At 36.6% G+C, this 25,422-nt stretch overlaps 2 protein-coding genes across 2 annotated transcripts; both read right to left on the bottom strand.

Annotated features, from left to right (window-relative positions):
- Positions 1–1,645: 1,645 nt before the first annotated feature.
- Positions 1,646–4,130, bottom strand: LOC112024854 (uncharacterized). The gene is made up of 3 exons (XM_024057507.2): positions 2,094–4,130; positions 1,804–1,932; positions 1,646–1,690 (listed from the first exon to the last, which is right to left on the bottom strand). The coding sequence occupies exons 1-3, from the start codon at positions 4,128–4,130 to the stop codon at positions 1,646–1,648; spliced, it is 2,211 nt and encodes a 736-aa protein (XP_023913275.2).
- Positions 4,131–4,616: 486 nt separating this feature from the next.
- Positions 4,617–8,954, bottom strand: LOC112024785 (uncharacterized). Its single transcript, XM_065761875.1, has 4 exons — positions 6,921–8,954; positions 6,632–6,760; positions 6,371–6,517; positions 4,617–4,736 (listed from the first exon to the last, which is right to left on the bottom strand). Exons 1-4 carry the CDS (start codon positions 8,952–8,954, stop codon positions 4,617–4,619), a joined length of 2,430 nt encoding a protein of 809 aa, XP_065617947.1.
- Positions 8,955–25,422: the final 16,468 nt, after the last annotated feature.

A 25,422-nucleotide genomic window follows, 5' to 3' on the forward strand; every position in this document is an offset into this window, starting at 1 on the left:
TAAGGATCAAATTGACCGTAACCCCAAAATGTAAGGACTAAAATGGTATTTTTACCAAAAAATTAAATCACTGAGTTTTAAATCAAAGAGAGACAATTGAATGTTTTGATGGAGAGAAAAGTCGTTTGTTTGATAAGAAGATGATAAGTCAGAGAGAGAGAGAGAGAGAGAGAGAGAGAGAGAGGGATTGATTGCTAAATTGAAAGCCATTTGGATTTAATGGGAAAGTCATTAATAGTGTATTATTTGATGAGAAGATGATGAGTTGAGAGGGAGAAAATGGGATTGATCAAAGAGAATGTGTGAAGTGAAAATGCTAAGCTAGGGTCTTCTTCAACTGCTAATAACAGTAGCAAATATCTGGTGCATCTAATTTAGTTCCTCAATATACCACATAAAATTCAGTGTTTTAGGTGGACAGTTTGCCATCAAATCCTACCTACACGGACATAACTCTTTGAAATAGGCATTATTTCCACCTATTTAGTGTAGGATGTGTTCAGGGGATCCAGAAATTGAGCATCATTTACTGTGAAGCTGCACTTTTGGGAGATTGGTTTGGCCATTACTTGATGAATTGAGAGATATGCAACTTGGAGAAGATTTATTATTAACTTACATTTAATCAATCTATTAGCCGTATCAGCACTTTTCATATGTTAGATGACAACAACTGCATTGAAACGTATTAAAAAATAGTAGAAACTAATTGACATAAAATATTCGCAGATGACCCAAATGGAACTGTCAAAAGTCCATTTAAATTTAAAATTAAATGTGTTACATAAAAAATAAAAAAATAAAAAGCTTTTCTAAATTTTTTTTTTTTATAATATCTTTTCTACCAAATTATTGTTTAATCAATTAACATACGACATATCAATCCGTATGAAACGGGCGTTGCAGTTTTGTGCTGAAGCTGTGGCTTTCGCTCAGTGGAGATGGAGACCTCTGTTCCGGCCTGATGCCTTTGTTTTTCCCAAATATATATCGAAGAGTGCTAATGACTTGATTGAGGATATTCAACCTATAGCACTTGTTTTTAACCAATTCAAGTTTTGTCATTGCTTCAAGTCTTGTAATCAAGGGGCTGTTGGCTATTGTCCCATGGAAAGGTTGAGAGTTTAGATGGGGAAGAAGATTCTGGGAATTCCAGGTGGATTGCTTTGTTAAAGTTGTATGGAAATATGGATTACTAGACAACTACTTTTAAACATAAATGGATATCTGATTGATGTGGAAGAAAGGCTTAGATGACATCTTGATCACAAATAGTTTATGCATCAGATACAACAACCACTGATCAAACACAAATTTAAGTGTCACAATGCACATAAATCATTCACACATGATAGATGATACATGCATTTCATTTGCAAACACAATAAAAAAACACTATTAAGCGATTGAATACTTACGTTTATCTGCAAAGGTGGTATATTTCATAGGGTCACATATTCCTGAAAACATTGAGACACAAGTTTACTAGGCACTTGGAAGTGACAGTACTGTTCTTTATGTTTCATCAGCAACAAATAAGGCAATAGCATATTAGAGCAAGCTCATTGTAGCACTATGGAAAATAAAAAAAGTCAAACTGCAATGCATGTAAGTGTCCTATTCTGTTGAAGCTTCTCTTGCAGCCTTAGACTTCTTCTGCATCTTCGTTGGCCAGTTCTTCCAGGCGTGCCTATAAAAGGGGAATAGTATACCGAAAACATCAAAATCATGGACGGGTAAGAAAGTTAACTCTATGAAAAACCTTAAAAAAAAAAAAAACAGCACAGAGAATCTAACACAAACCAGCATGAATGACTTCAGCAGGGGCACCATAATTAATCGGTGGTCATAAGCAGCTATCGTAACAATTTTCGTCCCCGTCTGCTCCATAGCAATAGTAGTCGTCTTGATTATAGCATCAAATTTGTAAAGCTGCAACAACAAACATACCAGGGTTCAATCATCTAATGGAATATAGCAGTTCATCAAGCAACATCTTTAATATCACACACCACACTACACACAGAGACATTGAGTTTCACATTAAACGACTTAAGACAATTTGACAAGTTCATACTTTGGCTATAACATACCCTTAAAATTATGTTATGAATCTGCTTCTTGATCGCTAATTTTATTTTATTGTCCACATGAGTTTCTTTAAAAATATTCCATATGATATCTGACTCTAAAATATCACCATTTGTCCTCTCAATCTGTCTTCGCTGCTCTGACAAGAGATACTCGTAACTCACTGGTTTGTACCCAGAATCTTCTCTTCTTTTATCTTCTTTAACACATATACTCTCCAAATTCTGCAATACATTAAGGTCTCTCAAATACTGTGCCTTTTTCTCACAAATGTTCTGTATCCGTTCAAATTCAGCCTCATAGATCTTGAAAAACTCTTTCCCCTGACTAATACTAGTTTCTCTCAAACTTGTCCACAGCTTTAATTGCTCCCCAATATCAGCACTTCCCTTTAATAGCCAATTCACAAAAGCGTCTTTACATTCATCATCGTTTAATTCGATTTCCGCATCAGCACTAGAAGTAACAGCAGCTCCATCATTCGTCACAACAAGCTCTCCACGCAACATTCTCTTGTCAAAAACCACACAAGAGAAGTCCTCATTAAAAACAATCTTCTCATGATAAGCATCACAAAGCTCACTTCTAACCACATCCTTATTAACACTCTTGTAGATCCTCTGTAACCCGCAAGTATTATCGAGATCATCCAAGAACTCGAGCACACGATAAAGCTCTGAGATGTCAAGGAGGCACACTGAGAGCGGAGTTTGGTTCATGCAATGTTCCTTAAGCAGCTGTTCCGGGATTCGCTTCTTCAGCGCTTGCATAATCAAGTACATAAACCCCCGAAAATGATTCAAAACAAGACATCTAATTTTCAAGAACACATGTAAGCTTGCTCGAATTTTATCAATGACCGCGCCACGCCAGCTATTTTGGCAATAAGGCCAATCTTTCTGGTTCACGAAAAATTTAGACTCGTGTAGGCCCTCACCTTCATGCTTATTCCTTGACAAATCTTCCATCATTTTCTTCGCAGCAACCACGTCCACGGGTTTCCATTCTCTTGATTCAGTGGTGTTGAGTAAATCAATTACAATTTCAGGCTCGAGCAATCGTAACTCATAGGATAAAGTCCTTAAATGCACACGCTTCATGTGCTCTGCAAACCATTCCATGTTGAAAATCCTCACGTCGCAAAGACAACACGTCGAAAACTTCCAATTCTGTGAGACCTTCACATACTCCACGGCCTGCATCACCTCCTCTGCCATAGCCACAGCCGCCGGTGATTTATTCTTCGCAAAATGCAGTTTCAGGTCTTCTATCCGAATCCTCAACAAATCCTTCTTTAGCTCCATACCCATCGTGTTGTTCCAATAGGCCTTGACTCGTGTCTCCATCGTGTCTTTCTTGGGGTTCTTGAGCTTTCTTGAGCACATTTCGAAGTTCTTCCTCGCCACAATAGCACTCTGTTCGATCTCGTCCTTTCTGTCTTGTACTTCTTGAATCTCGTTCTTTATATTTTCCATGTATTTAGCGTCTATGATATGCTTGCTATGCATTTTAAAGACTCTGAATATAGTTCTGAGTTCTTGAATTTGAGACTCTCTGCTCCGCTCTTCATTTTCCAAGAAACCTTCAATGAGGATGGGGTCTTCCATGGCTAAAGCGGCATCACATGCTTCGATCACGGGTTCAAACCCGGCATTGGCGCTGTCGTAATCAGCTAAGTCGAAGAGTGCATTGACATGGTATGACCGGAAGTAGAGGGAGTCGGGGCATAACTCCACGGCTCGCTTGGATGATTCGACAGAAATCTTGACATGTTCGAGCGTTTCGGCAAGGCTGAGGTGAGCGACGGAAGAGTTGTTTCTGACTGAAAGGACGATTTTCATGTGACAGAAGCAGCGGTAGCCGTGAGCGACGGCGGAGTTTGGGTGGCGGAGAATGATGGCCTCGGCAAGATTCAAGGCTTCACTGTGGTTCCCTTTTTGGAATTCATTTATGGTGTGGGCTACTTCATCGTCGATGGTATTTGAAGGTTGAGGTTGAGAGGGAGAAGCTTGGGTTGCATTGTGTTTCTTGCTGCTCATTTTTGGAGGGAAATGGAGAACGGAGAAACAGTAGTTTGAATGGAAATATTGCTTTTGTGAAAGAAAGCTTGTATATATATATGAAAGAAAAACAGAGGCCTGAAAAGCCCAATTGGGAAAAAAAACTATAAGGGATTAACCAATCACAAAAAAAGAAAAAGAAAAAAGAATAAAAAAAGGGCCTTGTGCCTTCACATTTCTCCCATTATTTATTGGGTTTTAACTCTTTATAAGGAGATATTAGGCAAAAACATGATCCCCATATTTTGATATAATTTTTCATTTTGATCTTCAATTAGTTTTTATGTACTTGAAACTTCTTATTATTTTGATCTTTGTCGTCACGTTACTTACGAAAAACTTCTACGTGGCTAATAGACTAATAGGTTGCACGGCTAATTTAAATTTAAAAACAATTTTTTTTTTCGCAAGTGAGATGAAGATATAAAGCATAAACCAAAATAGTTGCATAAAGTAGAAACTGCCTCAACACCTAAAATCAATTTTGTCATCCATAGGAGCATGAGGATGGAAGACACCGAGTGGACGAACAAACTCCTCAAAATCAATGACCCCATTTTTCTTGTCATCAAAAAGATCAAATACCTAGGTAAGAAAGAGCAGCCATTGAAAGAATTAACTGAATCACAAATCATATCAGCAACACAACTCATCAATTTAATCAAGTCAGGAAAATCAAGCATAAAAGTCAAAGCAAAATTACTCTGTCCAGAAAAAGATTCTCGCCTTCTGGCATTCTAAACTGTGCCAATTGGAATGACAAGCAAACAGAAGGATTATAAATTTAGAATCTGGTTACTTCTAGGACAGTAGTTCTAAAACTGCAACAAAACTCATTCATTTGAGCCAACGCAAGATGCATAGTGCACAGATGAGTAATTAATCTTTGGACGAAAGTAAGGAAAGCAAACAAATAAATTTCTTATTCATATATTATAGAATTGCCTCAGAGGTTGTCTTAGTTAATCTCTCACATATGTGAATACTCTCTGTCCTATCCCCAAATAGGCTAATAATTACCACAGATCGCGTGTAAATACAGAGAAAATCAATCTCAAAAGAGTAATGCAATGCATCAGAAATTCTGATCCTTACTAATATGGCTCATTAGATTTATTTTCATTTTGGCAAGATTGGTCATGACAAACAATAGGATTACCCTCCTAACAGTGATAAGAAGGATTGTATGCACTCTCAATAAACTAGAGAAGATAAAGAAGAAAAGAAAACATACATCATCATATATATATATATAATAAGCTCAATGTATGTAAAATGATTAAAAAACCAAAAAATACATGAATAGTGAGATAAACCTATACTATACATCAAAATCCTCACTACATCTCTCAAAACTACCTAACTCTTCCCCTATCAACTAAGTCTAACTACTCTCAAAACTACTCCTCCTTTTTGTCACGATGGACAAAGGGTTAATCATGGTGAAGTAGTCATCTCATCATTGTCAGAAGAGCTAGAAGCATTGGAGTTATTTACAGCCCAAAACCTTTCACATTCTACGGTCGTCATTACAAGTCACGACGACCACAGAATCGGGGGGCAGCTGACGGGACTGACGAACTCATTTACCGAAGACGACGACCATGATACCGACGACTATGATCCCTGGACGAGCATACTAATACCCACGTCACTGACGAAGGCAGGAAGGAGCCTCCACATTGCCAAATGCAAGGTACAGACACACATAGACACAAAGAGATCTCTTTCATTCTGTTCAATTACATTGTTTATTCCTAAGAGAGCTTCTTATACTGACTTTGGCATCGGAGGCATTGTGGCAGGCACCACACCGGTGACCACCTTTGAGAGTACGTTCATATAGGCTGAGGATTGCTTCCATCTGACCAACTCGACTGACAAGCTTATGCTTCATCAGTATAACTCTACTGACGAACTTACTCTACTGACGAACTTATTTGACTGACGAACTTACTCTACTGACGACTTATTTGACTAACGAACTTACTCTACTGACGAACTTATTTGACTGACGAACTTACGCTTCATCATTTAACATGTTACATGCTCTTATTTTCGCACTTTTAGTTCCTGCCCCTTCTCCATTTTTTCAGATGAATTTATACGAGTGTAGCTTTAGACAAGGGTAACTACCATAAAAAAGAAACTGAACAATAACCAGTATAAAAGACCTTTAATTCCTTTGGCTTTCTTTTACCCTTTTTCTTCTTTTTTACCTTGGATTTTTCGTGTCCTTGTCTTGCATCACCACCTTCTTTGTTAGTTTTCTTCTTGTCATCAGGATCAAGTTCTGATAACGAAGCTTCTCTTGCAGCCTTAGACTTCTCTTCTGCATCTTCATTGGCCAGTTCTTCCAGGCGAGCCTATAAAAGGGGAATAGTATATCGAAACATCAAATCATAGACGGGTAAGAAGGTAACTATATGAAAAACCTTTTAAAAAAAAAAAAAAAAAAGCACAGAGAAACTTTCACAAACCCGCATGAATGACTTCAGCAGGGGCACCATAACTAATCGGTGGTTATCAGCAGCTATCTTAACAATTTTCTCCCCCGTCTGCTCCATAGCAATAGTAGTCGTCCTCATTATAGCATCAAATTTGTAAAGCTGCAACAACAAACATACCAAGATTCAATCATCCTATGGAATATAGCAGTTCATCAAGCAACGGCTTTAATGTCACACACCACAATACACATAGAGACATTGAGTTTCACATTAAACAACTTAGAAAGTTCGACATGTTCATAATTTGGCTATAACATACCTTTATAACTATCTCATAAATCAGCTTCTTGATCCCTGATTTTATTTTATTGTCCTCATGATTTCCTCTCAAAATAATCCATACGACAGCCAACTCGAAAATATCACCATTTGTCCTCTCAATCTGTCTCTGCCGCTCTGACAAGAGATACTCATAACTCACTGATTTGTACCCAGAATCTTCTCTTCTCTTTTCTTCTTCAACACATATACTGTCCAGATTCTCACACACATTAAGGTCTCTCAAATACTGTACTTTTATCTCACAAATGTTCTGTATCCGTTCCAATTCAGCCTCATAAATCTTGAAAAACTCTTTCCCCTGACTAATACTAGTTTCTCTCAAACTTGTCCACTGCTTTAATTGCTCCCCAATATTTGTACTTCCCTCTAATAACCAATCCACAAAAGCGTCTTTACATTCATTATCGTTTAATTCGATTTCCTCATCAGCACTAGAAGTAACAGCAGCTCCATCATTCGTCGCAACAAGCTCTCCACGCAACCTTCTCTTGTCGAAAACAATACAAGAGAAGTCCTCATCAAAAACAATCTTCTCAAGATTAGCATCACAAGGCTCACCTCTAACCACATCCTTATCAACACTCTTGTAGATCCTCTGTAACCCGCAAGTATTATCGAGTTCATCCAAGAACTCGAACACAAAGCTAAGCTCTGAGGTGTCAAGGAGGCACACGGAGAGCAGCGTCTGGTCCATGCGATGTTCCTTAAGCAGCTGTTCCGGAATATGCTTCTCCAGCATTTGTATAATCAAGTACATAAACGCCCGAAAATGATTCCAAGCAAAACATCTAATCTTCAAGAACACATGTAACCTTGCTTGAATTTTATCAATGACCGCACCACGCCTGCTATTTTTGCAAAAAGGCCAAACTTTCTGGTTCACGAAAAATTTAGACTCGTGTAGGCCCTCATCTCCATGCTTATTTCTTGACAAATATTCCATCATTTTCTTCGCGGCAACCACGTCCACGGGTTTCCATACTCTTGATTCAAAGGTCTCGACCAAATCAATTACAATTTCAGGCTCGACCAATATTCGTAACTCATTGGATAAAGTCCTTAAATGCACATGCTTCATGTGCTCTGCGAACCCTTCCATGTCGAGAATCCTCTCTCCGCAACAACAACACGTCAAAAACTTCCAATTCTGTGAGACCTTCACATACTCCACGGCCTGCATCACCTCCTCCGCCACTGCCACAGCTGCCGGTGATTCATTCTTCGCAAAATGCAGTTTCAGGTCTTCGATCCGAATCCTCAACAAATCCTTCTTTAGCTCCGTACTCATCGTGTTGTTCCAATAGGCCTTGACTCGTGTCTCCACCGTGTCTTTGTTGGGGTTCTTGAGCTTTCTTTCGACGTTCTTTCTCGCCATAATAGCACTCTGTTCGATCTCGTCCTTTCTGTCTTGCACTTCTTGAATCTCATTCTTTATATTTTTCATGTACGTAGCGTCTATGATAGACTTGCTAATTAGTTTGAAGGCTCCGATTATAGTTCTGAGTTCTTGAATTTGAGACTCTCTGGCCCGCTCTTCATTCTTGAAGATGGTACCTTCCATGAGGATGGGGTCTTCGATGGCTAAAGCGGCATCACATGCTTCGATCACGGGTTCAAACCCGTCATTGGCGTTGTCGTAATCAGCTAAGTCGAAGAGTGCATTGACATGGTATGACCGGAAGTAGAGGGAGTCGGGGCATAACTCCACGGCTCGCTTGGATGATTCGACGGAAATCTTGACATGTTCGAGCGTTTCGGCAAGGCTGAGGGGAGCGTCGGAAGAGTTGTTTCTGACTGAAAGGACGATTTTCATGTGACAGAAGCAGCGGAAGCCGTGAGCGACGGCGGAGTTTGGGTGGCGGAGAAGGATGGCCTCGGCAAGATTCAAGGCTTCACTGTGGTTCCCTTTTTGAAATTCATTCGTGGCGTGGATGACATCATCGTCGATGGTATTTGAAGGTTGAGGTTGAGAGGGAGAAGCTTGGGTTGCATTGTGTTTCTCGCTGCTCATTTTTGGAGGGAAATGGAGAATGGAGAAACAGTAGTTTGAATGGAAATATTGCTTTTGTGAAAGAAAGCTGAAATTGGTGAACCCAATCTATATGTAGTAGGGATTAAGTGATTAACCAATCAAAAAAAATAAAAAAAAAAATAAAAAGAGGCAATCAAAAAAAAAAAAAAATTAAATTACATTATTTATTGGGTTTTAACTTTTAACTCTTTATAAGGAGATATTAGGCACAAACATGATCCCTATATTTTGATTTAATTTTTCATATTGATCTTCAAGTATTCACAACTTGTTGTCATTTTTATGTCAAGTATAAACAAAAATGACAACAAATTGAAAAATATAAAAACTAAAATAAAAATTGTGAAAACTTGATGATCAAATTGAGAATAAAGCCAAAACTCTGAAACCATAACGGTGTTTTTAACAAAATATTATTATTCATTTTTTCTTTTTAATAGAAAGGTTATCAATTTAATTGAAAGGAGAAGGAATTACATCATAGGAATTATATTATCACCCAAAACAGAAGAGAAGTATAAAGATAAATCCTCTAACTGCACCAAATGAAATATTCGTCTTAGTAACACAAAGCTCGCCTCTACTATTTTTGGAAAAAACATTGATTCCTTTTTATTAGTAATTCTTCTTGGTTTCAGATACCATATAAGATTAATTTATTTATTTATTTAGTTTTTTTTTTTTGACAAAATGGTTAGGGGTTAGATTGTAAAAATGATGGTGCCAATTTTTTCATTGTTTTAAAAATAGGAGCGAACAGGCCGGTTCAATTGAAAACTAGACCCTAATTTGATCCAATAAAAACCTCCATAACGGGTCAGAATTTGGTAAAAGTTCGGACCTTTATCAGTTCTTTAACCATTCCGATTTTTATAATCATGTGCTTTTTTTTTTTTTTTTTGATAAGATCATGTGCTTTTTTTGTTCAATGATATCCTAGCCTATTTTATTGTTCTCTATATATGATAACTAGTCGAGGACCCACGCGATACATGAATAATGTTGTAAACTGCTATATGAGAAGGCTATGTAGAATGTATAAGATATGTTAAAATAATAACATTAAAGTAACACCTTTTTCCCAATTCAAAAAAAAAAAAAAATTCAGTTAAATTTTGAGAATTACTTAATATATCAATTGCATTCGCTAATAAATTGCATCATCAATACAATTTTCCATATCATAATACTTCAACTTTGCAAATTGCAAATAACTTCAATAAAATAAAAAGGCAGCACTAACTCACTTAAAGTTAAATAGGGGAAGCACTATTTGTCATTGAGCAAAAATAGAAGAAAGAATGTGTAGGACTTTAGAAGCACTGATTGCATATGTTGCTTGTGATTCTCTTTCAACGTTTTAGAGCATTAAGCTCCACCACTAGCTATTTATCTGTACAAAAACTAAAGATCTAAACCCTAAACGTTTGTCTCTAGGACTATGATCTAAATAAAGAGAGTTAATTTTTAACCATTTAAATAAAGTTAGTATAGTTCAGGTAATGCACTTTTGTTGTGATTCTTATAAAACATCACATTCTAAATTCTACTCATAGATGAAAATAAAATATAAATATCCCAAAATTTGCACATGCAAACCTTGCAGAAAATGTCAATTGTTAAAATGAAAATAAAACATAAAAAATCCTAAATGTACAAATGGAAGCCCTTGCATAAATCTTGTATTCTAAAAGAAAGCTGTTGAACCCAAACCAATTTAGAGTATATAGCTATTCAGATATAGTCCCCATAAATCAAAACTCCAAACACCTGCATATCCAAAAACAAAAAGGCATAAGTTAACATATAAAAGGAATATAAGCAAAGCATGTAATACCAGATAAGCTTTGTCTAAAAGTATTCAATTACCATCTAACAAATTCTGAGTGTAGCACTACTTTATTATTTGAAACATTTTCCCTAGATCAAAGATTACTGCAAAATCGACTGGCACAATGACAAAACAATATCTTTAGTTGTATCATTTCTTGGAAGACTTTGTTGAGAAGCCAAAGAGGTGGCAACAAGAAGAGAGAGGAGAGAGAGATAAGTTATTTAGAAAATCAAAGACCATAATTTGCCAAAATTGAAAAAGCCAAAGATGCATGATCTCACAAATTGTAAAACCAAAAAATTTTCATATGGCTAATTAAATATATATATATATATATATATGTATATATATTATTCCATCTCAATATTCAAATAGTTGCACAAAAACCATAACCATCAACAAATATAAGAAATTCAATGTAAGATTACTGTGTCGATGGAAAAAAGTAATAGAAAAAATGAAAAAGAAAAAAAAAAGTTCCAACCATGTTTGGAGTTTCCATTAAGAAGTTTGATCAATATTAACTGCATTGCAAGAAGTCAACGGAGTCCTTTTGTAAATCTCTAAGTTCCTTCAAGATTAATACTTCAACCGAAAAATTGGTTAAATTTTCCATGACCTACAAATTCACATTTTATTGTACAACTTAAGAGATCCAAACTTAAATAAGTAGATCTTTGTGTCCAAAAAGTGATTAATTGATTTGAAGAAAGGAACAAAAACTGATAGGCCAAAAACGAATTAACTCCTTGTGATAAATTAACCAATTAATTTAGATAAATGAATTAATTAAGTTAATTAGCATGCAAACGCGTGGTAGCACAAACAAATCACCAATAAACTAATTATGCAGTGGAAAATAAATAACACAGTGATTTGTTTACGAATGGAGAAAACTTTACGGCAAAAACCCCACCGGGTGATTTTCAGGTCACCACTCCCGAAATTCCACTATTATCACAACAAGCGGTTACAAGTAAAGGAATCCCCGTACCTTATACCAACCTACAGTTGAACCCTTACCCCAATACCCAATTGGACTTGTTCTGTAGTGACAATTTCCCTTTTTGATGCACTGCTCCCAAGTACGTGACTAACCAATACGCAGATCCCAGTACGCGACTTCAATCACCAACTAGAGAAAGTTGTTGGCTGCAAAGTTTTTCAGTTCATCCACAATAAAGATCAAGAAGATGTTTGGTCACAAAATCCAAAGGTGCACATACACAGTAACTTCTTCAGAAGAGATGAACTAGGGCAAAACTTTGTCTCCGGTCACAAATTGCTTGAACAGACTTTACTCAATACTTGTGCAACTTGTGTACTCTTTGACGGCCCTTAAAACAATCTTTTTATATGTCTAGGGTTAGGAGAAAAGAAAGCCCAAAGACACATTCACGGATTCCAAGAAAATCATATCAAAATTCTGAAATTCATAAAACCTCGACAGATAGGAGGTGTCGAGCAGCTGTCGAGCACATGGGCTTGAGTAGCTTTCTAAATCTCGACACATGCTAGTTGTCGAGCTTTAATGAACTTGCACTTCTTCTGCTTGTTTCTTGGACAGAATTGATGACTCCAACACTTGATCTTGAAACACAGTTTCTTGAAGTATTAAAAACACCTAGAACTACCCAATTACAAGTAAAGTGCGTTTTGTCAAAAGATTAGCCAATTACATAAAAGAATGACATATGTTCTTAACAAGTGAAGCACATATGTCCTAACAATCTCTCCCTTTGGCAATCTGTGACAAAACCACAACAAACAAATGAACATATGAGAGAAGTCATAAATCACTCAACTCATATTCACTTGTTGAATGCAATAAAATCTATTCTAACACAAACTCTTGAAAGACTTTGCAAGAAGAGAGTTTATGGCAAGTAGACTTTGACAACTTGTATTTCTGAAACACTTTAAACAAAACTCATCAAGGCATCTTAGTATGAAACAGAAATAATAGATTGCATACAAGTATAAGAAGCATGTGTATAAAGGAAGAAAAGAAACAACACATGAAAGATAGGTGAAAGAAACATACATCCACATATAAAGAAGATAAGTACAATGTATGTGTAAAAATGGTCACAAGACCCAATGTACAAGATTAATGTATCTATAAAAGAAAGAAAAGAAAAGATACATCATATCTTCACTACATCCCTCATATCAACACTCCCCCTAACAAAAATGTCATATACTAACTCTCCCCCTAAGAATGACTACTCTCATATCCCAAAACTACTCCCCATTTTTGTCACGAGTGACAAAGGGTAAGAGTGTCAAGTAGACATCTCATCGGTAGAGCTAGCATCTCCATCATCATCATCAGAAGCATCATCATCATTACCACCATCATCATCATCCTCAACATCAGAATCAGAAGCCACTAGAGAAGGTGGTGGAAGAGAAGCCTCAGAAGCAAAACCACCCATAGCCGCCTGCCATCGTGCAATACGACTAACACGAACTTTCACCTGCTACAACTTAGTAGAGAGTGTATTAAAGTGAGCATCCATGCGCTGCAGCTGTGCCATGATGTCTCCAAGTGACACATCGCCCATGGAAGAAGAGGGAGCGGATGTAGATGGCATGAATCTCTACATTTTACGAGAGGGAGGTGCTGTTGACTCCTGTCACGACCGAAACTGTGCCTCACTACATTTTACGATAGCGGCGTCTATGGCACAAATATGTGTAAAGTGGTCGAACACGGGAAAAGGGACGGAAAATGGCGTAAAATTCTCGTGATAGCGGAGGGAAAGATGAGCTTATCACGAAACGCCGAATCTTGATGAACATCTATAATGGAAAGAATAAAATGTGAAGGGAAGTCAATAGTAAGATGCTCAAGAAGGGACAACAAAAATCGAGCACGAGGCTCTGTAACGGAGTTGTAGTGAGAGAGAGGATGGAGTACAAAGGTCATCACCATGTTCAAGAATCTAGGACCTTTAGCAAAAGGTTGACATAATGTAAACTGGCACTCACCCCACTCAGTAAGGCACTTACAGAAGGCAAACATGAGCTCATCCTTGGACACAGTTCTCATATGCTCACAACGAGGGTAGTCAGGAAACTCTATCCTAGGAATCCAAAGCACATCCGCAACAAGTTGCGGTGTGATAGGGATGTGCGTACCTCGAACGCGAGTGAAGAAAAGAGGTACTGAACGATCAATCCCGTGCATGTTAGAGTAAAACTCCTGGATAAGCACGAGAGGACATAAGACCGGGACGTCACACAGTGATTCCCATCCCCGACTATGAATAACAGTGGGAAGGTCAATGTCGGCAAAGTCCACCAAAATGACTTGGCGTTCCGAATGAACACCTCGTCTAGAAAAGTTCTCTGAGAAAGCTTTTCGGGCATCCTCATCATGGAACCGAATGTTAGAAGGAGTAGGATTAGATGAAGACGATGCCCCAGAACGAAGAGTGCTCCGAGACGGAGCAGATTTACGCTTAGGTGCCATAGACACGAATAACGTAAACAAAGAGAGAGAGGGAGAGAAAAAGACAATCAGAAAAGCCCCAAACGGTTCAAATATATCAAGATATATTGAAAAGAGAGTACGTATGCATGGGGAATGCATGAACATGTGACATGCAAAAGAAAATTCATCATGGGCTCAGCCAAATCCAATCCTACCAGCACATAAACATATTGCACACATCTAAATGCATGAAAATACCTGTTATAATGCTAATGTAATTCAATGCATGAGATTTTAAACTCATATAAGTGAAAACCCATCCCAAAATTTCAACAATAACTCATTAATTTTGAAAAACCCCAAAATTTTTCAAAAAACCCCAAAACCTAGTTTTCAAAACATGAAATACATGAAGAATGAGAGAATAGAAGCTTACCAAGTGAAGAAAACCTTGAGAAAGCTTGAAGAAACCTTGAGGATTAAGATTGGAGTGAGATGAGATTGTTTGGGAGAGAAAAGAGAGAGCTATCGAGAGAGAGATTGAGAGAAATGAAAAACCGGATCACACAGAAGTATATATAGAAACCTCAGTAAATCTCGACAGATAAGGTGTCGAAAGGTGTTGGGCCATCTGTCGAGAAAGGTGTCGAGAAAATGCTCGTCGACAGATGTAGGTGTCAAGGAGGTATCGAGGAACAAAACACCAAATCAAGGACAGAAACTCGATCGATCCACCAGGTGTCGAGAAGCTATCGAGGAGGCAGAAACTTTCTTGATCGATCCACCAGGTGTCGAGGAGGTGTCGGGATTACGATAAAAAAAAGCTTGAGAAGCTCGACAGATAGCTAGGTATCAAGGAGGTGTCGAGGAGGTGTCGAGCTAGCTTTTAAAAACAGTTTTTTGAGAAGAGAAAAACACAGACATGAATGCAATCCAACATGCAACTCAACCAATGATCTAATCAATATAAGAAGCTCTCAAAAACATCTCTTAACAGTAATTTTAAGCATATGGATCTCAAAAAAACACACACACACACACTAAACAAGTCTAACTAATTTTATATTTCAAAAAACAAGTCAAGACAGTTTAGTGAGCATACATTAACACATGTAAAATCTTGTGATGACCAAATCACATTGTACCTGCACATGTATCAAGAGTAGTAAAGAATATTGCGTGTTATGTGTGAAAAATATCGCAAGATTGCATAAGTGTATACATGTTATGACGATTTGAGATATGAGAAAATCGCTTTAACTCACACACAATCATAACTGTTTGATGGGGACTATCACCTTCGAGGTACATCCTATAACTCTCATATCTCCTAGAATACATGCTTACAATCATATTTGAAAGCATTTTGATCTTTTTGCTTTTTATTTTCTTTGCATATTTTTCTTTTTAAGCATATCATGTATAGGCATATAAGAGAGAGAAAAGAAATACCCAATGATATTTGACATTCCAATTTTGCTATGCCATAGCACACAAATGTCATTGACACTGCACTTTTGCTATGCCAAAGCATACATGTGTCATATTATGATTGGTGGGCAACAGTGGTGAGATGATTATTTAAACCTTTCTCTTATGATTTTCTAGTCATTCCGGTCAAAAAGAGTGATACGAGTGTTAAGTACAAGAGATAACTTAATCTTACTTGTCACAAACAAGAGTCACAAAGCTCACTTACTTAGTTGTGCATAAAGATGCTCATCTAAGCTACAAGAGATACAAAGTTTAGAAAACTTTGTTTCAATGACCATCCAAGGTACACAAGTACCAATGTATACAAAACACACACTGTTTTTGTATTTTTTTGATTTTTCAAAATTTTTTTTATATGAAAAACAAAAATAAGCAAAACTTTAAAAAAAAAAAAAAAAAACAAAAACATATTAAGCAAAGCAAAGTATAAAACTAGACTGACTCAAAACAGTAAAGCAAAAAACACAATTAATGTAACAAACAAAAACAAGAAGATAGAAGAAAGTGATAGAATCACTTGGAGCTCTTTTCCTTCCACACTTTGGAAGAACCTTTCCGTGGATTAAACCCTTGAATCGGCGGTGAGGGAGAAGAATTGAAACCGTTCAAGTTCAAAAGGAACATGAGGGCTTTGAGAAGATCTCCAAGAGGAGCAAGAGAGGATTGAAGCTGATTTTGGCTTCTAGATGCTATCATGCCATTGCTCTATTAAGTGGCTAACTACTTATAGCAATTTGTTCGAGTATGACCAGCAGCTCCACAATGATGACAGAAATGCTACTTCTTCTGTTTAGGCTTTTAAGAGTTAGCCTTCTTAACCCTAGGGTTCTTAACATCTTTCTTATCCTGTTTAGGGGGTGCTCCTAGGATAGATTTACCATTATCTAAGTTCTTACTAGCTAATTCAGTTTTAACATCATTGTTCTCAATTTCAACATTATTAGCAGGAGGAACAAAAACAGTAGCACTAGTAGAAGTAATATTAGAGGAAGAAAGACCATACCCTAAACCTGTTCGATCCGAAGCAGATTTCTGAATGCTTAGCATCTCATCAAGCTTTGCACTTGAAGTCCTCTCCAATTGAGCTCTGACTTGAAACAGCTCCGCTTCAAGCTTCTTGGTCTTCTCAGCCAATAAATTATTCTCAAACCTCAGTGCTCCAATAGTCTGATTAGCCTTATCAAACTTTGTGGATAGCTCTTCACGATCAAGTTCCACATCACTGAGTTTCTTGGTGGCTAGCCTATACAGTTTCTCATGCTTCTTAAAGAGCTTGTACAATTTCTCATAGGCTGTATAGATATCATCTTGATCATCCATCTTCTCACGCTTAGAATCCACCAATTCTTCTTCTTTGTCCATATCTTCAACAATCTCTTTAGTAGGATTGACTGTGGCAGTGAAGGCATTCAATATTCCGTCATCCTCATTGTCGGAGTCATCCTTAGGCTTAGTGTCACTCAAGGTTACAGCAAGTGCCTTACTCTTCCCAATGCTCTTGAGATATGTAGGACATTCTTGCTTCATATGACCGAATCCATGACATCCAAAGCACTTTAGTCCTATAGGAACAGTGTACTAACTGCCATCCTTTGCGTCCTTCTTTCCTTTGTCTTGGCTTTTGAACTGAGAAGAACTGGATTGCCTACAGTCCTTGTCGAAGCTCCTTCCATTGGCATTCTACATAAACTTCTTGAACTGCCTTGTAATGTAGGACTTCATCTTGGAATTTTCATCATCGGAAGACTCATCTGTGTCACTGCTCTTTGCCTTCAAAGCCATACTCTTGCCTTTACCCAACTTGCCAATCCAAGATAACCCTAGCTCGTAGGTCTGCAAGTTTCCAACCAGCTCAGTCAAAGGAATCTTGTCAATATCCTTTGATTCCTCTATCGCCGTAATCTTGGCATGAATCTCTCGGGTAGAGATCTGAGCACTTTCCTCACAATCTTGGGTTCATGAATGGTTTCCCTATGATTGAAGGCTGAGTTCACTATGTCCTTGAATTTGGCATAGAACTCATCAAACGGCTCATCCTCCTCCATCTTTATCTTTTCAAAGCTTGTAGTGAGCCTCTGAAACTTTGAATCCTTGACAATTTTTGTACCCTCATAGGTTGTCTGGAGGATGGTCCATGCTTCCTTAGCAGTTTCAGTGGAGGATATCTTCTTGAACTCCTCATTGGTGACTGCGCTGAATAAGGCATTCACCACTCTGCTGTTGAAGTTTGCCGCCTTGATCTTAGCTTCATCCTAATCGGCCGGCACTTCCTTTAGCTTAGTCCAGCCAATCTTTACAGCTCGCCATACCTTCTTATCTATAAACTACAAGAACGCTCTCATGCGTACTTTCTAGTATGCATAGTTAATGCCATCAAATAAATGAGGTATAATTAATGACTGTCCTTTATCCATGACAAACAGGGGTCAATGGATCAAACACAGCAAAGATTAAACCTAATCAGAGTGTGCCTGCTCTGATACCACTTGATAGGCCAAAAACAAATTGACCCCTTATGATAAATTAACCAATTAATTTAGCCAAATGAATTAATGAAGTTAATTAACATGCAAACGCGAGGTAGCACAAACAAATTACCAATAAACTAATTATGCAGCGGAAAATAAATAACACGGTGATTTGTTTACGAATGGGAAAAACCTTACGGCAAAAACCCCACCGGGTGATTTTCTGGTCACCACTCCCGAAATTCCATTATTATCACAACAAGCAGTTACAAGTAAAGGAATCTCAGTATCTTATACCAACCTACAGTTAAACCCTTACTCCAATACTTAATTGGACTTGTTCTGTAGTGACAATTTCCCCTTTTGATGCACGGCTCCCAAGTACATGACTAACCAATACGCGGATCCCAGTACGCGACTTCAATCACCAACTAGAGAAAGTTGTTGGCTACAAAGTTCTTCAGTTCATCCACGATGAAGATCAAGAAGATGCTTGGTCACAAAACCCAAAGGTGCACATACACAGCAACTTCTTCAGAAGAGATGAATTAGGGCAAAACTTTGTCTCCAGTCGCAAATTGCTTGAACAAACTTTGCTTAATGCTTGTGCAACTTGTGTACTCTTTGACGGCCTATAAAACAATCCTTTTATATGTCTAGGGTTAGGAGAAAAGAAGGCCCAAAGACACATTCACAGATTCCAAGAAAATCATATCAAAATTCTGAAATTCATAAACCTCGACAAATAGGAGGTGTCAAGCAGGTGTCGAGCACACGGGCTTGAGTAGCTTTCTAAACCTCGACACATGCTAGCTGTCGAGTTTTAATGAACTTACACTTCTTCTGCTTGTTTCTTGGACAAACTTGATGACTTCAACACTTGATCTTGAAACACAATTTCTTGAAGTATTAAAAACACCTAGAACTACCCAATTACAAGTAAAGTGCGTTTTGTTAAAGGATTAGCCAATTACATAAAAGAATGACATATGTTCTTAACAAGTGAACCACATATGTCCTAACAAAAACCAATTTAATGAAGCAACCCTACTCAAGTTCCAACTTCCAACCCAACCAAATCTTAATCAACATTGAAATCAAATCAAACCTTGAGAAAAGTAACACACACACACACACATAGCTAAAACTTAATGATTTACATCAAGCTAAGCACTCAACTCTGAAGAGAAGCAAATAGTTTGTTTGGGGCTTTGATTTGTGGAGGGAGATCAAACTCCACATAATTATCATAGCTATAACAAATATGAGAAACAGCCTAAAGTTAATGACTTTCATGAAGCAAAGCAAACATGTACATATGTGGCTGTATATGGAAAGCAACAACATTATGACAAAAGCAATTTGCAAATGAAACTAATAAAGTAATTTACATATTGCTGCATAATATGTCCTTGGGAGTAGAAGATTTCTGCCACTTTCTACCAAAGAAGGCCATATTGTTCCTCTCCCTAAGAATATGGGCCAACATTTAGAAGTAACCCCAATTACTCATAAATTGCAACACACAAAGCAAAAGCAGATAAAAATTGACAAATTTATTAATAAGTGAAAAGCATTGGATTTGCAGAATAGGAAGAGGTAGAATAGGCAGAGGTGAAAATTGAAAAGTGGTGAGTAATTGAGGGAGGCAACTGTTTGGATATGCTAAAAGACATGAAGAGCAGAGAGATGCGGAGGAATTAAACTCTTTAAAGGAAGCGCCACTTGACAGAACCTCGTGCTCTCTCTCATGAGATCTCTGTTTTCATATATAACTAGCTAAATTCCTGCACAATGTGTGGTGCGCAACTTATTATTAGTTTTCTCCAATATTTCAACAAATTTTACCAAGAATCTTATAACTTCCAATAGAAACATTTATGATTTAAATCCCCCAACTATCGATGTATAAAAAAATTTCAATAAATTTCCTTTTAAAAATTGTAATATTTAGTTATTTTATGGAGAAAATAGAAAGACATTAAGATTGCATGATATAGTGGTTAATATTGATAAGCGCGTTTCATGCCTACTAAAAAAATGCATATATCATTCAATTTTTTTTTTACATTTTTGATTGTGTATTACTAATTTTTCCCCATTTTTGTTGGAGCTTCAATTGTTGCATGATATAGTGTTTCAATTGTTTCTCACATTAAAAAAATATTGTTTCTCATATAAATCTTAGAAAAATGATATTAAAATTTCATCATGCTATAGCAAAATAAATATATTTATTCTAACACACACACACACACATATATACATACATACATACATATATATATATATATATATATATATATATATATATATATATATATATAATATATATATATATCACATGTGACTGAAAGGAGTTAGGAAATTTAAAAGATTAAGATTAATTTTAGTGAATTCACAAATATTTAATTTTTTATGGCTTTTGTGTTAATTGTTGTCAAAGCAACTAAACATAAGTAAGAATGTCATATTCTAAATTTATTATTATTATTATTATTATTCCAACTAAAAATTATCTCTTATATAGAGTTTATAAAAATAATCATATAAATTCATTTAATATAAATAATTAATGCACAACTATAGATAATTAATATATGCATTTACTCTAATGGTTAATTCAATGAACTAATACTTTGATATAAATGCAAACTTTGTTAATTCAAAAGCCTAAATAAAGAAAACTTTAAGGAATGTGCCACATGGTAGAACCTCATGCTTTCCCGTATGAGGTCTCTGCTTTTATATATATATATATATATTGTGCGCACCTAAGGAGGGCTTGATGGGCCAACCCTCACTTGGGCTCACAATCTACTTGTAATATGGGATTTGGATTTCCTACTTTAGGTAGTTCCTTACATAGAGACTTGCCCTTTGAATTAACTTACTCCCTCTCTTTCTATTATCACTTCACTAGCCTAACACACTCTTGCTCTTGCTCTCTACCCTTAGTTTCTTTGTGAACCTTTCAACAACCTTTTTCCTTCCTTAGTTCCTAATATTTATAGCCCAAAATTAGTGAAAGAATCATGAATGGGAGGAGGTCCAATGTTGTTGTTGCTTAGTGGGTGTTTAGTTGGGAGTGGGGTGTGGTGAGAGTGGTATTGGAATTGATTCCCACCTCAGGGGGGTGATGTTCAGCAGCGGTACTTCTCATGATGACACCGAGCACCCGGGATATGGCCTTTCCGAGTAGTCACACTAGTCGGGGATGAGACTTGCCGGGCAACTTCCTGGCCATGAACCAATGGGTATATATTGCAATGACCTGCCTAACGGGCTCTGGGTCAAACACGATGGCATCATTGTGGCCTTTGAGCTTTGGAAGGGTACTAAGGCTTATCTGGGCTAAGGCCGTGAGCCCAATAGAACTCATATGCGCACGCAAGGTCCCAAGGTCCAAGACCCAATGCTTAACAAGGTTAAAGTCTCGTATACGTGGCACCAATACATTGGATCTTACGAAAACAGGAGCCTTAGGGGGAGTCGTGCCCTGTACACATACACACACACACACACACACACACACACATATATATATATATTGATATTGATTGATATATATATATATATATATATATTGATTATAAATTCAAATTACTCTTATAGGATTGACAAATCAAGGATTGAAAAGAGTTCCATACATGCTTCCTGTTGAATACGCACAAAATATTGAAGGGAGTAAAGTAAGAGGACTTTGGTAGATTTTAATTGCAATTCTTGATTTTAATGCAATGATGCAGAGGAATGCTGCCCTTATGCATTAAATCTGAAAATCGAAGTTGGATATGAATTAAGAGTGTGGCAAAGGGCAAGAAAGGGGGAAAATGCTTATATGTTTAAATATTTTTTTTGTAAAATATGGCAATTTGATGGTTACATAAACTTGTAACATGCTTATTACATTTATTCTCTTATATATGTATTTGTTTATCTTGATATTGCCAATTTGTTGATTTTGACTAATTTTATTCATATTATGTTCTTCAGATGGTATGTTGGTGCTTTTTGTGGAAGACTAAAAAAAAAAAAAAGGATGTCACATGAACTTACGCAATGCCTGGCTAAAGGAAATTCAAGTTTGGTGTTGCGATTGGAGGGTTGAAAGCAATTTTCATGTGTTATTGCCCCTTGCGGAGGTGCTTTGCAAGGTGCTGAAAACCCTTTTAGCGAGAAGCATTCCATTTTGACCACATTTCTGGAGAAGCAACAAATATTGCTAGTCTTAATGAATTTTCTTGAGACCCCAATTTCACCTTCATCCTTTTTCATTCAATCCCACATATTGCTAGTCATAATACCCTATTCTTTCACCGTCCCTCATTTTTCCTATCCCCAACATCCTTTTTGTGTGTGCACTATTACTGATCCCACCTGTTCATTTCTGGATTTCAATGCCATAGAATGGAAAACTCCTTTGCAAGAATATGTCAAACACTCTGAAATTTCGATTTCCTAGCTTGTTAGTGGAATCTGTATATTACTACAAGCTGAAGCGTAGCATTTATTATTGTTACACTCTAGTTGAGCCACATCATCGTCCACCTCATTATCTTTTTCTTTCCAATTTTCCTATAATTGTTTTTAACATTTACTTTTTATTTTATTTTAATATTTACATTTTTTTCCAACCTTTCTTCATCCTTACCTTTTCATCTCCCCACTACCCTCTACATAAATATTATTATTCTTATTTCTCTTCATCTTCCTTTATTTTGTCTTTTCTTATTCACACTCTTTTACTATAAATTGGTAACTATCTATTCCATTCTATGCATGGTTTTCTCTCACAAAAAAAAGGCTCTCTCTCTCTCTCTCTCTCTCTCTCAATATTTCGATGAATTTTTTATACATTCTTCTATTTATGCCAAATTACTAATTTTTGGGAAATTTTTTTTTCCTCCACTAGAATCATTATGCTCATTTTCTCACTGAATTTAATTGGGTAGTTTGTAAGAATTCAAGTAAAACCAGACAATAAGGAATTTTACGGCATTGGAGAATGCCTAAATATATACTAGCCAAAAGTTGAAAGTCAGCAAATTAGTGGAGCTATGATTAAGCTTCAAACGGGATTGATGGTATTGCCAATGTTCTTTAATTAGCATCCTTATTTCTATTTCTCTATATATGTTTCCTAGAATTAGTATTAGTCTCATTTTTATTTTCTCTATTATATTCTAGGTAAACCAAGAGTTCTTTAAAACTCCACATTGGTTAATGCCATTTAGATTTGTTTTTAAAATTTTTTTTCTCTTTAATTTTTAAATGTTACCCTTTTTTTGCTCTTTCTTATAACTCTAATTAATGTTGATGGTTTTTTTTTTTTTTTTTTTGGTTAGTTAAGGTTGATGGTTCTTTCTTACAGAGAAAAGAAAAAATTGAAATTAATTTTCACCACTTTCATTTTTTAACTTTAACTTTTTAACTTTTTCAACTTTTTTTTAACTTTTTTTAATTCAATGGTTGAGATTAAAAATTTCTTTTTAAACTTTCAATCTCACTCGTGTCTTACTATTGCTTCAGGTGCAATACCTGAATCTGGTGGAAATAATGCTTTGTACGTGTAGGTAGGATTTGATGGCAAGCTGTCCACGTAAAACACTGAATTTTATGTGGAACATTTGAGGGACTAAATTAGATGCCCCAGATATTTGCTACCGTTATTGGCAGTTGAAGAAGAGCCTAGCTTAGCATTATGAAACTCCATTTGCTACAATTTGTATGCACTCTTTATTGTAAAAATAAAATGCTATCTTCCCTTCAATTTGAATTCAAAGGGATGCTTTTAATCTACTAGCTTCATATGCATGAAAATTCGATCAATTAACCCTCCAACAATGTGAATCTGGGTTAATTAGCTCGCTCACATAAGAATTTGGATTAATTCGTTTTTTCACAGTTTAATTTTTAGTTTTTTTGTCAAGAGGCAAACTCGTAACTCATAAGTAGTTAAGATCTCTTCATTCTTCATTTTCATTTATTCACCTATATATGTTCATAGTTAAGAGGCAATCACTAGTCAATAATATTCTTCAATTCAAAAACACTATTTTTCTCTATCATCCATACTTCCCTCCAAAATGAGCAGAAGGGATGCCCCCTACTCTCCCTCTCCCTCTCATTGAACGTTGTTGACACATTGATGGACATGGAAGAATATGTGATGGCAGCGAAGAAATGGAAGTTGTTGTTTTGGCAAGAGATTTTTTGACATAAAATCAAATGCAGAGCAGTAAGAGATTTTTTTTCCCGTCTTGCCAGAGCTTGAGTTTGGTCTTTCAGGGTGGGGATAGGACAAGAAAGGTTGGCTGGCCAACCAGCGAGACATGATATGTTTGAGACAAAATCACTCCTCTTTAGGGGTGGATGATCCGATTTTATCTTGTCATGTTGTCATCCCTAATAATATTCCCTTCTAGTTAAACTTATTGACAATTTAGCATAATCTCTCCAATTACCACACATGCCACAACTGTTTTACGTGGCAAGTTGCAAGTGATAGAGAAATAATAGTGTGTTTATATGATACTGACAGACAACTAATCACAATTTGTCACATAGGACAGTTGTGACAAAATGTGTGATTCTAGCATTATTGTAATCTCTCAGTCTGACAAGATAAAAGTTTTTCCAATTGAAAAACAAATGTGCTAAAAAATAGACCATGAATTTGTATAATTTATTTGTCCTAAATTGACTCGGTTAGTTTTAAAGAGTGAACCACTTATAAAACAAACAACATTTAGGAACGTTCTTCCGCCAATGGTAACCACTGAAGCCCATCTCTTTTCTTCTAAATTAGCCCCTCAACTCAACCTTCTCAATCCCCTTGCTAGGGCCAAGATTCGCAAAACCCAAGTCCAACAAAAGCAAACATCAAGGTCAGGCTTGAATAACCCAATCACCCATGCAAACCTCTCATCATCAAAACCACACCCGAATGGCATGACCTTCTCAATACCAATTGATAACTCCCATCTTACAACACCACTAGCTGGTATCAACATTGTTATCTTTTTGGTTCAATACTATTGCTGCCGGTGCTCTTTTCCCTTCTTGAACCAGATCTAACTTCAGAACAAAATAACAACTCATGTTTATGATCAACTCCAGTATCACATTGGATTCAGAAATAATACATACTAGTTGCAGACCAGCGCATTGCGCGAGAAATTTTTTTTTAGGGTGATCTTATTAAATATA

This window comes from Quercus suber, unplaced genomic scaffold (assembly GCF_002906115.3).
Source record: "Quercus suber isolate HL8 unplaced genomic scaffold, Cork oak 2.0 scaffold_433, whole genome shotgun sequence".
NCBI classification, from domain to species: domain Eukaryota; kingdom Viridiplantae; phylum Streptophyta; class Magnoliopsida; order Fagales; family Fagaceae; genus Quercus; species Quercus suber.